At 37.9% G+C, this 14243-nt stretch overlaps 1 protein-coding gene across 2 annotated transcripts in view; it reads left to right on the top strand.

Annotated features, from left to right (window-relative positions):
* Positions 1-14243, top strand: part of ZNF654 (zinc finger protein 654) — a 36558-nt gene that overhangs the window by 3277 nt on the left and 19038 nt on the right. For both annotated transcript variants that reach the window (XM_037378150.1, XM_037378152.1), the window contains exons 2-3: positions 8161-8306; positions 12735-12816. In XM_037378150.1, the coding sequence (XP_037234047.1) occupies positions 8161-8306; positions 12735-12816 (228 nt within the window). The remainder of the gene's footprint in view (positions 1-8160; positions 8307-12734; positions 12817-14243) is intronic.

Raw genomic sequence — 14243 nt, 5'->3', positions numbered from 1 at the left:
ATCAAGATTTCTGTGGTTGGGAATGAAAAGAGACAGTTGGAAGATAAGTGCCCAGCTTATGTATCTCATCAGCTGTTTCTATGTTACTTACTAAAAACTGCTGATCTGGCATTTCTTCTTATTTGTGAAGTTTGCCACGTATTGAAACCACTCAGACATTGGGAAAAGTGTCTACTGTTCTCAGCTTTGGCAAGCAAAAGAGCAAGGCGTCTAACTACTTCGTAGGTTTAAACCCATTTGAAAGGTGGTACCTAGCAGAAACCCCGTCAAGCCTAAACATTTGGAAGAGCTTCATGAGTTTCAACTTGTTACATGCAGGATTTGGAATTCTGTCATGAGATTCCTCAGGGACCGGAGCCATTGAGTGATTCCTATGTGAGTGAAATACAAATGATGGAGGGAGGAGAAATTAGCGTAGATGGTAACTTTTTGGTATGAGTGTGGGAGGGGGGGGAGAACTTTTCTAAGTAGAAGGTTGACTTTCCAAATTTACTTGATTTGGAAACAGACCTTGACAGTGAGCTGGAGAATGTAAGTAGTTTATACTTTGTTGCACTTGAAGTGGGTATACTTTTCTCAGCTAGCTTGAAATTGCATTTTCTCTTCAGAATCTTTTCTCATAACACTGAGTACTATCAAAATACTACAACTTACTCCCAGCACTTCTGTAGTTGTCCACATGGCTGCATAACTGTACAAGATGTTAATTTATGTTTTTCAGTACTGACAGAAACAAACACTCTGATCTAAAGTGCCAAGGTAATACTGTGAGGGGTGACCACTACTCGATCTACTCTTACTGTGGCATCAGCTTATGGCCTCCCAGTATGATTTAACTTCTTGAAATAAAGATTACCTAGTCTGCTTACATTAATCGGTGGTATCTTGAGTCACCGCCGGAAAAATAATTCTTGGGTTTATGAACCCTAAAGCCAAGAAGTAAAATAGAGTAACACACTAGAAAAGATAGTGATTTCTGGATTTATTTTAGTGGAGTTAAAAAGAAAAATACATGGATGTATGACTCAATTGTTGTCTGCCTTGCTTGGTGGGGATGAAGGTAGAAAAATATGCCAGTCTCTGAATGTTTGTGCTTCTGATTTTGGGATTGTTACGTTTTTGCACTTTTTGTAATATGCTTAAATTTGAAAGTACTTGCTTTTGACTCTTTACTTTGAACTTCAGGTCAATAGTTAAGCTGCGTTTACATTTAAAAAAAACCCACCAAACCCAAACAACCCAAACAAACTCAGAACACCAAAACGGAAAGCCCCACAAACAAACCTTTTGGTTATGCTAGACTTTTCTTTTATTACATTTTGGACCTTTGGGCTCTATATTTGATTTTCTTACACTGTTTTAAAGTTTAGCTCATATGACTACTAGCAGTGGAAAGTGATCTCTTAAATTTCTTTGAAGCTTATTTATTTCCTTCATTTTCTCTCTACCTTCAGAATCTGTAATTTTTAACCACCTGTTTTCTCTTGTAGCATTTGTGGTGTTCTAAGGGTTTTGTTTTGTGGTTTGGTTGGTTGTTTTTTTTTTTTTTGTATCTTCCTGAATAAAGATGTTTATACCTGTTAGTTGCTCAAATTTTGGGAGCCTGGTTGGAAGTCACTCTTGACTTACTTGGCTGACATTGGTTTTAAATGTGTGAAGACTTGCAAAGGGCCAGCTATGCTTTACAGTAACTAAATTTACCTGTGTATCAAAGAATGCCATAACTACCTGAAAAGTTTTAAATTTAAAATTCTACCTGTCATTGTGTCCTCTATTTAATGGGACTTTTTTCCATGCATGGCTGGTGAAAACAAGCATATTCAATTTGCTAGACAGCAGTTTAGTATTGTGCTGTTTCAGATTCAAATGAAGTTCAGGTTTGAAAGGAAATCCTTACAAATTAGCTGTGGCAAGCACCAGGTCCTTTTTACTCCCAAACTGAAAACAAAAGTTGTGAGGGTTAGGTTCTGTGGAGGATTACCTGTCTGCAAAGAAAGGGTGGCCTGGATTAGGTAGGTGGTGGTACTCTTTCCTTTGACACTTGATGGGAAGCCTGATAAGCCACTATCATGCAAGAGGAGGTTGTGGTATTTGTGGAGCGCTTGGCTGGTTTTGGTCAGCCTCTTGGAGAATTCACTATAGTAGTGGATTTGCAGCCTCATTATCGGCAGATAGGTGCTTTGAAGGAGACAGTCTTCAGTGTTCTTGTTTTGTCATTAACATTATGAAGTCTTTTCTTATTCACATACTCGTTTCTCCCTTCATACCAGCTTCTCAGGTTTTGTGCCTGCTGTTCTTTAGCTTTGCCCTGAGAAATTGTGTCCATCTTTTAAAAAAGTGGGAATAAGGAGTTACTATAAAAGTTACACAAATGTACAAATGCATTTTGGAACTTTTTTGTTTCACGCTTTCAAGCTTCTTAGGGTTGCTACTTCTCCAGTTTTTAATGCCTTGTCTCAAAGTCTGGCTTTTTTTATGAAAATAAGCTTTCCCTTTTGCTTGGCAAAATACATCAAGATTGTAATGTACAAAGGAGTTGCAGATTGAATGATGCTTCTGTAGCAAAGTTTGATAGCCTTGCTACACGGGCTTTTTCAAGTTAGAGAAAACACACTTCTTGCAGTAGGTAATACAAAAATAAAGTTGTGTCCTTTTGGGTAGTAGTTGTTCAGATGAGGGAAGGAATTGTAATTTTTATATGAAAAGCATTTAAAGTTTTTTACTAAAATTTCTGATGTTGTGGACATAGGTATTAATGTGTGGATTCACAAGGTTGTCAGTTCTCTTCCATATATGATTTAAACAATTCTTTAAACAATTCTTTAAATTAGTTGACAGAGAGGCGCTAATCAAAAGATGAGGAGAAATATTACTGCTTTTCAATGTAAATTTTTATCTTTCAGTCATAAAATCTTACACGGGGACATTCATTACAGTGCTGCAAGTAGCCCAAATGGCTTTTGTAGAATTAATATATACTTTTCACTTTTGTACAAGTGACAGACTGTAAATATGTATGGAAACTGGCTGTCTGGGTAGCTAAATGTAATGGGTGTATGGAACCTCGGCTTAGATATTATTTCTGCCTGGAGCAGGCTGATGAAATGGATGAGATTTTGGCGATTGGGGGGGGGGGGGGGGGGGAGCATTTAGCTTTAAGGGGTAGAGCTTTGGCAGAAACTTGTCTTGTAGGATGTGTCATGCTGTTGCTGGGTGATGTTTTTCTCTTTTGCCAGAAGTGTGATTATGTTTGGTTACTCCTTATGTAATATTCACATGTGAATTGCAGTAAAGCCTTTGCTTACTTTTAAAATTTTTTTTAATTACACTATATAAAAACATTTAAAACATTACTTAATAGATACAAGTTTAATGTTATTTTGTAGGACTTCTCTCTGTTTGGGTAATGCAATCCTTTCTTGTGAAAGAACACAGCTTGTTTATATGCAGAAACAGATGAAAATGCTCATCATTCACTAAATAGGTTAAAAAGACAATAAAAAAAGGAGTGATTATTTCTTTGATGTTTCCAAGTACAGTAAAATTAGTGGTACTCAAGTTCGGTTCTAGAACTGAACTTTGGTATCCAAGCAGTTCTCTCTGGTACTTCTGCTAAACAGACAACCATGTTAGGTGTTGCTTTTAATTATGGTTTCTAGTTTTCAGGAGAGTTTTTTCTTTTTTTTTTTTTTTTTTGAGCTTGGCATTTAAAATCCTTTTTGGTTCGTTCTGTTCTGTGACAATTGCTGTACTTGCCAAACTAGCTTTCTGTTTCTGAAAACTATAAACAGAAGTACTCACAGAATGGTTGTGGTTTTAATCGTGTGGTGATTTCCTTTACTGTTACATCTCACAAAATGTTATGGGAGTAACTTCATTTAAAATCTTAATTGTGGCAAAACTTTTAAATTGGTGGGGTTTGTTTCTTTTTGCTTTCTTGTTTTGTTGTGGGGAGGGACAGGAAAAGCTGTAGCAACTTCAGGCCTAGCGCTGCATAAAACATGTGTTTCTTGTGTCCTGCATATTTGCAATGCTGTTTTTCTTAAGTGTTTGGAATATTGTCAAATCACTTTAGATACTTATATTTAATCCCTTAAAATATATGTGTGGATTTCAGTCTGCACTGAATGAGGAAGGGGAGACAAAAGGCCCCACAGTCTCTTTCTTCATGGATGGTAGTAATTTAAAAGGTAAAGACAGATGGGGGAATGGTGGGTGGTGTGTCTTTATATGAAAATTGCACCTGAACAGAATTATTGACAGGAGGTTTTGCAGAAAGTCAAGTAAAAATGTCGCCTCCCTTCTGGTTTTCTGTCAAAGTGGCCTGTCCCTTGTCCAATACAAGTGCAATGTTATGTGCTTCTTGCTTGGCTGACTTCATTATATTGAAATTTGTGTGTGTGTTAAAAATGTGCTAATAAACATTAAGTTTACATGAAGCATTTAGGTTTTTTGTTTGGTTTGGGGATTCTTTTTAGTATAAACCTTTACCTATGTTCTGGTTTACAATCCTGTTTCAAAGCCTGGCATATTAAGTATTTCGGACAAAAAGTGTTAGTTTCTATTGTAGGAAAAGCTATTCAATGAGATCACTTAAAAACAGCAAGTGAAATATACATAGAATTGTAAAACAAACATATGTTACACCCCACCCCACTCACCCATATGAAATGTGTGTAGAGTGTGGTTTGGGATTTATTTTGTACTTAGTTGTGCTCCCCCTCTCCCCATCTTTTACTGTTAATTGTTGCAAATCTGCTGAGGGTTGACCAGTTTTAGCGGGTTTTGGTTTGGGGTTCCCCCCCCGCCCCCCCCCTTTCACCCTGGGACTGATGAATGTGTGGTTTCGGGTATCCATACTCGGGGGGGGGGGGGCGGCGTGGAAAGTATGCTGTTCATATTCTTTGTGACCATATTGGGGTGGGGAGGTTTGCTCGTTGCATTACAGTTTGGTTGCCGTGAATCTTTGGTGAATGCGTTGGAGTTGCAAACAACTGCCTAACTGAGACGGTGTGGCTGGTGTGGGGTCTTGCTTTCTGTGCATCTCTGGTACTTCTGTGGCAGGCCAGTTCAAAGAGTTGATGCAGACAGTGACTGATGGTTTTTTTGGGAGAGGAGGCTGTTCTCTGCCAGTTAGTTCCTAAACTAGCTTTCTTTGGGTTCAGATGAGTGCAGTAGGTGCGCCAAGGGTAACTAGTAGGACTCTATAGGCCTTTGTGAAGTGTGGGCAGTAGGACTGCACCTTTCAGAGGCTGCAGTGTCTATTAATGTCAGCATGAGCCCTTGTTGTGTTGCTTTTGAATGCTGACTATTTGCAGAAGTGGCACACTGACATTGGGTCCAGAATCTTATCAGAAGTTCATATATGTCTAACCAAAGAGGGAGACAAGCAAATACAGTAACTTTCCCCTCTGACTGTTTTCAGTTCAGCTAATTTACTGTAGTTAGTAACTTTTGGTGGATGTCTTTTTCAGCTCCTGCAGTCTGTTTCAACTCATGTAGCCATTCGGCATCCAGAGCATCCCTTTAGTAAGGAGCTCCACAGCTTAAATGCACCCTGTGTGAAGAACTACCTCCTACAACTTATTTTGATCCTGCTTGCCAACTTTGTTTGGTGTCCCCCCTGCACTTGTCATTTCTTTCTGTGCAACTAACTAGGACGCTTCAGGTTGTATCCTCTACTTTGCATTTCTTGCCTTGCTTGCCCTTCTTCAAAGCTTGCTTTTTTTTTTTTTTCCCCCCAGGCCTTCTGTATTGTCTTTTGAGAGAGGAATTTGTAGGCAGCACACCAGGCATGCAGTTTTATAGATGTGGGGATGTGCTATGTGTTTGAGCAGTTAATGCTCTGCTTTGTTTTGTCTTATTAGTCGCCTAATACTTGACTTGCTTTCTTGGCCATTGAAATGAGCTTTAAGGTGATTTTTCATTAAAACATCTGTCATAATAACAGTCTTTCTCTTGTGTGGCAATTGTCAGTTTGAAGGCCATCATGTTAATGTCACGTTTAGATTGTTTTGTTCCCCAAGTACCACTGCACTTGGCTCTGCTGAATTCCGTTGTGCACTGTCACAAGCTCTTTGCAATTAACACTTTACGCTAGCAAAAAAAACCCCACCAGTATCATCACAATATGTTGTCTCGTTGCTTGAAATAGTTCATGAACATATCTGTGTTGTGCCTTTCAGGTCAAAGTGTTGTGAAACACAGTGGTGGGAACTGATATTTTATTTCTACCTTTGTTTGATCATTTGGAGGCTAAAAGCACTTAAGGACGTTTGTTCTCTCTGTCTACTTTGGTTCTGATAAGGCTTTTGTGTTTTCCTATACAAGGGACCTTGTCTTTCGGAGAACTTGCAATAGATGTGTGTGGCAGTACTATTTTATAAAGTGTTTATTCTTCCTTTTAGGAGGAAGAGTATTTTACCTAGAAGTCTGCTAATTTTCTTCCAGTTGACCTAGATACTTGCTGTGTTAAGCTAACAGATTTTTCAAACAGGAGTTACTAGAATAAATTTGGTGGAAAGTCAAAATTACTTACAAAATATAAATCAGTCTTTGCTCTTGTTAGTGAGGAGAAAGTTACTGGTCCCGTTTTCAGTAACTGTTTTGCTTTGGAGCAGCTACAATCAAAATGTCAGAAATGGGACAGTGGCCTGTTCATGTTGCAGAGCCTTAAACAAAGTTAGGCATGCAGCTTTGGAACTAAAAATGTAGGCCACTTAAGCTGATTTATAAACCCTTTATTTAGTTCACGGGGAGTGAGACAATTCTAAATGGGATTCACAGACTTTTGAGTTAAAAAGAAATCCTGAAGAAGGACATATGTCTGATTTTTGGTTTAGTCTGTGCTGTGTGGGCCAGCCTGGCTCTTGAGATAGGTGGCCGGGTGTAACTAGAACTGGTGCTTCACAGCTTTCTTGAAGCCAGTTACTTGCTTCTTCCATGTGCTGTGGAGTGTTTTACAACATGGCTGGTGGCATGGTGTTTCCCCACGTGCTTCTCACCTTCTCAGATGTAGATCTCAGTTAGGTTTGCTCAGCTGGAGAAGAATGCCCTAGGCCCTGAAGTGTAACTGGTCCACTCTTCTGCTTATATTGAAGCTGTGCCATTATGATGAAGAAAATAAGGCAAGAGTAGGTGAGTAAAGGGACACAATGAGATAAGCTATGTGCCAGAGCAAGGAAAAAATACAGTTTTCAGTCTCTGCTTGGAGTACTGCATGAGTCACATCTTAGCTGTTGATTAAAGGAGGAGATGACCCAAAGCCCTTGGCCTTTTGCTTGCTGGGGGACTGCGGCATAGCTAGTCTGTCAGAATTGGTGGGTGCCTTTACAAACATCTGTTTTATGGCTGTGCTGCGTGCTGAACTCAGTGCTCCATGTTTTATTCGTGGAGTGCTCCAAACACACTGGGCCCTTCCGAGGACTTCAGTCTAAGGAGACCTGTGTAGAAATATCAGATGATGCTGGCTTATGAGCCTCCCAATGTGGTCATAGGCAGTGCCAGAAATTTCCATTTTTTAATACAAACAAGATTTGACTAGATGACTAGGCAAGGATTTTTCTCCATCAAAACCTATTTTTCACCTTCGTGTTTCTCCATAAATAGAGTTGCAGTCCCATAACTGTAGATCAGGGCATAATTGCCTTAGTTCCATCATAATGGATAAAAAGGGCCGAATTTACTTGTTTGATCAGGTAAGAAAGTGTGACTGGTATGTTTGTGCCTTTCTCTGCTGACATAAAGGCTAGAAGAATGCAGGCTGGTCATTCCCCTCTTTGAAAGTTTTAGGATGTAAAGTCTGGATATTGTTGTAGACTCTATAATTTGTGTCCTTTTGCAAAATTAAAAACTTGCGTTTAAGTGCAGTGTGTAATATCTAATGTGAAACTGTGTAAGAAAAAAAAGTATTTCCTGCTTTACCCTCTGAAAAGAAGAGTTGAAGGTCCTTTGTGGTATATCTTTTATAATGCAGGTCATAAAGCTTCTGTTTATTTTTTCAGTTTGATAGTGCAAACTGGTCAGGTTTTTTTGGTTGCAAACCCTACTTCTGAGGGAGAAGGAGGGGAGATAAGGCAGGTACAGTATTAACTACTTATTATTTCTGACTAAAGAGAATGTTTTCTGTTGTAATATATATTTCAATGTTTTTGTCATTAGGTTGTTGAAGACTATGCTGGAAGATGGCAGGTTCCTTTGCCTCAGCTTCAGGTGCTTCAGACAGCACTCTGTTGTTTCACGTCTGCCTGTGTATCATTCCCAGCTGAATGTGAGCACGTACAATACGTTTTGAGTAGCCTAGCTTTGTAAGTACATCTTAAATTTTTTTATTATGAGATAGACCGTGTCGCTTTTATAATGGTGATAGGGTCTCGGAGATTCTCAGAGTTTCTAAGAGTGGTTTTATCAGGTGATGTAGATACGCGGAACCAAGAATCGCTGACTGAGGATACAAACCCTAGAATGTAGTTTACTCTTTTTATGTCCTTGTTAAATATTCGAGTTGGGTATTACAGTGTTGTGTCATACAGGTTTTCTGGCAGAATTAATAATCTAAAGAAATAAGTGATCACTATACAGACTTCTTGGAAAATCTTATTGTAGAGCATTCGAAGACCAGCCTTTGACAGCACATAATTGTAAATAACTTGTCTAAAGTTTTTACTGTTCTATCACTGGTGATGTAATATGCTAAGTATTAAGATAAATTTCTTCTAGTGTTCAAGAAATGAGTCTGGTTTAAAATGGCTTTTTATGTTTGAGTCATCAAAATGCTTGTGGGAATGACCTGTTATACAGTTAATCGACCAAACGTCATATTCAACTTCAAGAACTGCAGAGTGTTGGGTCATAAATCTCGCTATAATACCAATTTTCTTGATGCATTGGTCGTTTTCCCATGTGAAGGCTGAAAGTGTCAGGGTAATGATCAGTATATAAAAGTCCTATTTTTTTTTTCTCGTTCTAAAAACCTACTTTTCAGGCTTCAAAACCTCGATGTTGAATGGAAGCAAAAGAAAAATAATCTTTTCAGCGAATTAGATACATTAACAGAGATGCAGTGTACCTGATCTTCTCTCAATAGGTGGGGACAAAACCCCTAAAATCTAGCTTTATTGAGGGTTTGGTTTGAGTAAGTTGGACTTACTTGTCCAGCTGTTTAAACTGCTTTCTTGTTGTGTGGCGCTTTCCGATACAGCTCAGGATCTCAGTCCAGAATTTTGTGTGGAAACGTCTCACTTCTGCCCCATCTAGTCATCAGCAGTGAATTCTGTCCTGGTCTTCCTCTTTCAGTTGACTTGGTCAGGAGGATTGGGTTGCTTATCCTTTCAGCTGTTCTTGAGCTATTAGTACTAATTACATAGGGGGCAAGGCCTTATTCTGTACACTTGCAGAGTGTATGCTATCTTGAAGTGTTGGTGAGATTTCACCAAAGAGATGTAACTCTGTGTGCGTGTTTGAAACATGTTTGAGACATGGGACTCTCTACAGACTCACTAGAACACAGTTTTTAAAACTGTAATGCTCAGGTATTGGAGAATGACTAGCAGTTGCATCAAAACATGGTGACTCAACTCATAAACTTCAAACCACATTTTTATATACTTTTAAATATCAAAGCTTGGGTGCAATAAAGGTAGAAATTCACATGTTTGTTGTTTGTAGCATAGTTACTTCCCGATAGTCTAGAAGTGAATTGGTCACTGGTTTCCTGTCACCCTTGTCTGTCTTGGGTTTTGGAGCTGGATTTACTTGCTTCTTCCATTCTAGAATGCCAGCTTACTTTTTTCTTCTGACTCTGCTCGACTGGCATAGTTTTGCATGTGATACCATAAAGGGGGCCTGGGGCTTTGTAGTTGCAGTTACCTGGGAAACATCGCTCGAATCTCTTTTGAAAATTCAGTGTACATACTAGTTCTTGGAGAGCAAAAATCTGCCTGTATTGTCATACTTGAGTGAGATTTCCTTGGTAACCGGACAATAAACTACCGGCCGTGCTGTTCAGCACAAATGAAGCAGCACTGTATTGCCTTTAATATCAGGGGGGTTAATAATCGTGCCAGCATTCTAGTGTTCTTAGGCAATCTTCTGATGCCAGTAATATCAAGGTAGTGATGTGATAAATTTGGAAGCACCGTTATTATAAACAAATTGCAATGCTCTTTTTTAAGGTAACTGGGCCAAGCTGGATTTTAACTGAATGGAGACCAGTGATGAGGAAATAGAAATATTTGGATAGCTTCCTTTATTAGTCTGATAAGAGTGTGGAGCAGGTGCATTGATAGGGAAGAAAACTGTAGTTTACACTGGTTCACTATTACTTTCCAGATTTATTTTTTTTCAAGATCCTATTCTCTTAAAATCAGTCAAAACAAATAGCAAATGATGCATGTATCCATTTTTATAACTATTTTTGTCTTATTTAAGTTCCGGTTTGGCTGCTTTCTAGATCACGACATGACTCATGTCTGACCTTTCCTGAGAGTCAAGTATGCTGCAAAATTTTGTTGCACCAACATGAAATGAGATAATGGTTTTCAGAACGAAGTGCTTATTTGGGTACTAGTTATTTTTTCATTCCATATCTGAGTTGAGATTGAAGGACCTAATCTGGAGAAAAATTCTGTCATTGAATGTAATGATTGTGTATCTTAAATTTTCTAGGTCTCTTTGGCACAGCTTGTCACTGGCTGGGGAAAAAAACTACTGCAGCATAATCTAAGGACAACATAATTTTATGATACTTTTGCATTATTCCCACACATAACTTCATTTTGTTTGTGTGAATATTAAGATCTTTTAATGCACAGTATTTCTGAAAATGTTGAGAGGAAAAATTACCTTAAGTCTGCTCTTTTAACTTCTTTTGAATTAGCTTTATTAAAAATGAAAGGTTTTGTAGGAATACTTCAGGCATTAACTTCAAATATATTGAAGTTTGACTTTAAATTTGGCAATAACTGCAGTAAACGTAATTGTTCTACAAAAGAGTTCCTTGTTCATCTGTTCATGAAAATCTTCCTTTTTTTTTTTTTTTTTTAAGAACAGTCACAATAAAAGACTAAGTGGTATAGTCAGGAAAGAAATTGCCATTAGTGAGATCTTGATTTAAAATCCTGTAGGTTGGAAGGGTGCTGGAACCTCTTTCAGGGGTCATCTTCTGCCTTCTCTCTCTTTGCCACCTTATTCTCCCTGTTCATTGGGAAAAAAATGTCTGGAATAATCTTAAAGAAAATTATTTCTATTTTCTTCTGTTACGAGACCAAAGCCTTTGCTGTTCAGTCCTGCTTCTAAAATGCCCTAGATAAGAGTTTTTCTTTAGTACTGTCTTTCCCTCTGAGAGGTGCTCAGTTATTGCCTGCTGTTCACCACTTTCTTAACCAGCAGTTGCAGGTTATGTTAGTGCAGTACTTGGCAGTTACCTTTTCAAAAAAGAAATTAAATTTCTCTGAATCTTAAGGCAGAGCAATAGCAGATGCGCTGGAGCTGTTTGCAAATCCATGGGATCCAACTGTGTAGTTTTTTGATTAAATTGCCTGAATGACAAGTATTATCTGGAAGTATGCTTCTGTCAATGAAGCCTTAAATAGACCCATCCTTTCTGATTCTGCTACCATGATTGTTTGTCTCAGTCACTTTATTAAAAATAAATAAAATGCTGGACAAGTATTTTAAGAGGATGGAAAACACGGAGGCCACAGGTCAGTTTGAATCTAGATTGTTGTTGAAAGGATCAGTCCTGCCTTCTCCCTTATCTGCCACCTTTTTTGAGGTAACACTTGTGAATTTGTGTTGCTGCGTATAGATCTGATTTGCTTAAAAACTTGGTGGTGATGAAATTGAAATTTTATCAATTTTTTTGCTTGCCACACAGAAGGTGGATGTAGTGCCGTTTGTGTATTTGTGCAGAAGCTCTCCCTTTGAAAATAATCTTCAAAAGCTTTTTTTAAAAGTATTTAACAGCAGAAGGCTTCTATTTGGAAATACGAAATTAATAACACCTTTAAACCTGCATCTTTGTAGAGAGACTTAAGTGGGCGTTACAGCAAAACAGGCAGAAATGGAATAAAATGTATTAGTAGAAAATGCTTACACATGAAAATATTAATCTTTGGGAATCTGCATTCATGTGAAGTTACTATTCCTTGAATGTAACTCCTTATACACTGTGCATACCATAGTAATTTTACAGTTGTCCTCTTTCTTCCTCAAAATTGCTGCATATCTGACAAATGCTTTGGCTTTTGAGGAAGGTTCACTTTGTAGTTGTGAATGTGGAACAGCACTATGGAGGATATAAGAAATCTTGGGGGAGATGATGAGGCAGGTACTGTGAGTCTGAATGTCCCAAACTTATGAAGAAGGTACAGCAGAAGGGATTTGAAATTGTGCTTAAGTATCAACTGTTTTATTGTTGATTTGGTCTTGTTGGCTGTATTTGTGTTTGCAACTTGATGCCAGATGAAAGAAGCATGATGTGTGTCTGCGTGATGCGCGGGGAAATCTAACTGCCAAAATCCAGCACAAAATACCAGACTAACAAAATTTTTGTAATAGAGGTGCATTTAGATAGCATGGATGTTAACCAAACTTTTTAGAGTGAGTGGCTTGGGTCTAGAACTTAGGAAAGTCCTGATTTTGGTTTTAGCACTGTGAAAACTAATAGACTTACGGTAGTTTCATTTTTTGAATGAACATTTTTAGTTTGACTTGTCACTACTTCTGTTTTTTAGGAGTTTTTTTGAATTGCTGCTGTTCTTTGGAAAGGATGAATTCTATGAAGATCCTTTGAAAGATATTTTAGGTTCAATCCAGGTAGTGTTGCCTGCTTTCATATAAAACTTTAATATATTTTTTAGTATATGTAATGACAGTTTTTGTGGATGTGTAGCCTGGGGAAAACATGCCATTATAGTGGAAGAAGTTAACTGCTTTACTTACATTTATACCCTCCTCCACCCCCAAAAAAAGGTGGTGGGGGAGGATATTTGAAGGGGAAGCCATCAATTCTTAGATTTATCATCACTATTGCTATTTGAATCTACCTTTACTAAGTAAACTGAACTTGCCTTTGTTTGTAATACCAGTCTTGTTAAAGACTTGGTTTGTGCATTTCCCATATAGAAGAGGGAAGCTCTGCTTGTTTATATCTACTTAGAGCTTAATGTCATCCAGTGTTGTGTAGCAGTTCGTGACAAGAAACCTCAAGTTTCCCTCTGCGAAGTTAAACAGTAAATTTAAAATTTAAGCTCTGTCTCAGTGAGCTCCTCACATCAGCATAAACCTGCGTTGTTTAAAACTCATACTCTTGGCAAGACAATTTGTATGGCTATATACAGCTGTATAAGATAAATGATGCTGGATTTAAAAACTTGCCTTTTTTTGCCTGATAAGTTTTTTTTGGTTTATTTTGGTGGTTTGGTTTTTTTGTGGCTTTTTTTCCCCTGAACTGAGATTGAAACTTGGCGTTCACTGCATGGGAACACAAACGCTTGTGCCACCATAAGAGGAAACTGTTACAGGGAAAGAAAGGATGAAAACCAGAGTTGTTTCTTCTGTTAATATTGATCATGGAACTGCAGTTTGAGAAATAGCAATCCCTTTGCCATTTTTATGTTGATACCCATCTGTTACTGCTGCTACAAATTAAATGTCAACACTGCTTACCTTAAATATGAAACCAGCAGCCATTAGGTGCTTGATTAGAATTGGTAGAAGAATGGGGTCAAGGAGTGGCTTAGGAGCCTCAGGAATGGGTAGGGTCTCTTGCATAAGAGTCTTTGAACATTTTGGCAGTCCTACAGTAAGTGTTTTTCAAAAATACTCTATGAACAATAAAGACTGTAGGAAAAAGTGTGATTTTGTATTGCAGTTCTCAATTGCTTTGACTTTTAAACAATGAATATGTTAAAATATATCTTTACCCAGTTTTCTAGATGGATTTCTGAATCAGCTGTGTAATCAAACTGGTAGCGAAAACCATTCTTTCAGTTACTTAACCATTCTTTACCATCAAACATACTCATCTGAATATAAAAGAAAAAAATTGAACCTAAAAGAACTTAGAGCAAAAAAGCGTATGTTAAGAAGTTAATTGTATATGCATAGACCATTCTTCAGCTGCATTTTTTTTATTTCAAAATTAGATACCTTTTCCTCGTGATTAAAATTCTACTGTTGATTAACCTTAATGTCTACACAAGGCATGGGGCAGGGGTGAGCTTGGCATATGTGAAAATTAT

Source organism: Falco rusticolus, chromosome 2, assembly GCF_015220075.1.
Source record: "Falco rusticolus isolate bFalRus1 chromosome 2, bFalRus1.pri, whole genome shotgun sequence".
Lineage (NCBI taxonomy): Eukaryota > Metazoa > Chordata > Aves > Falconiformes > Falconidae > Falco > Falco rusticolus.
This window is presented reverse-complemented; position numbering and strand designations above follow the sequence as displayed.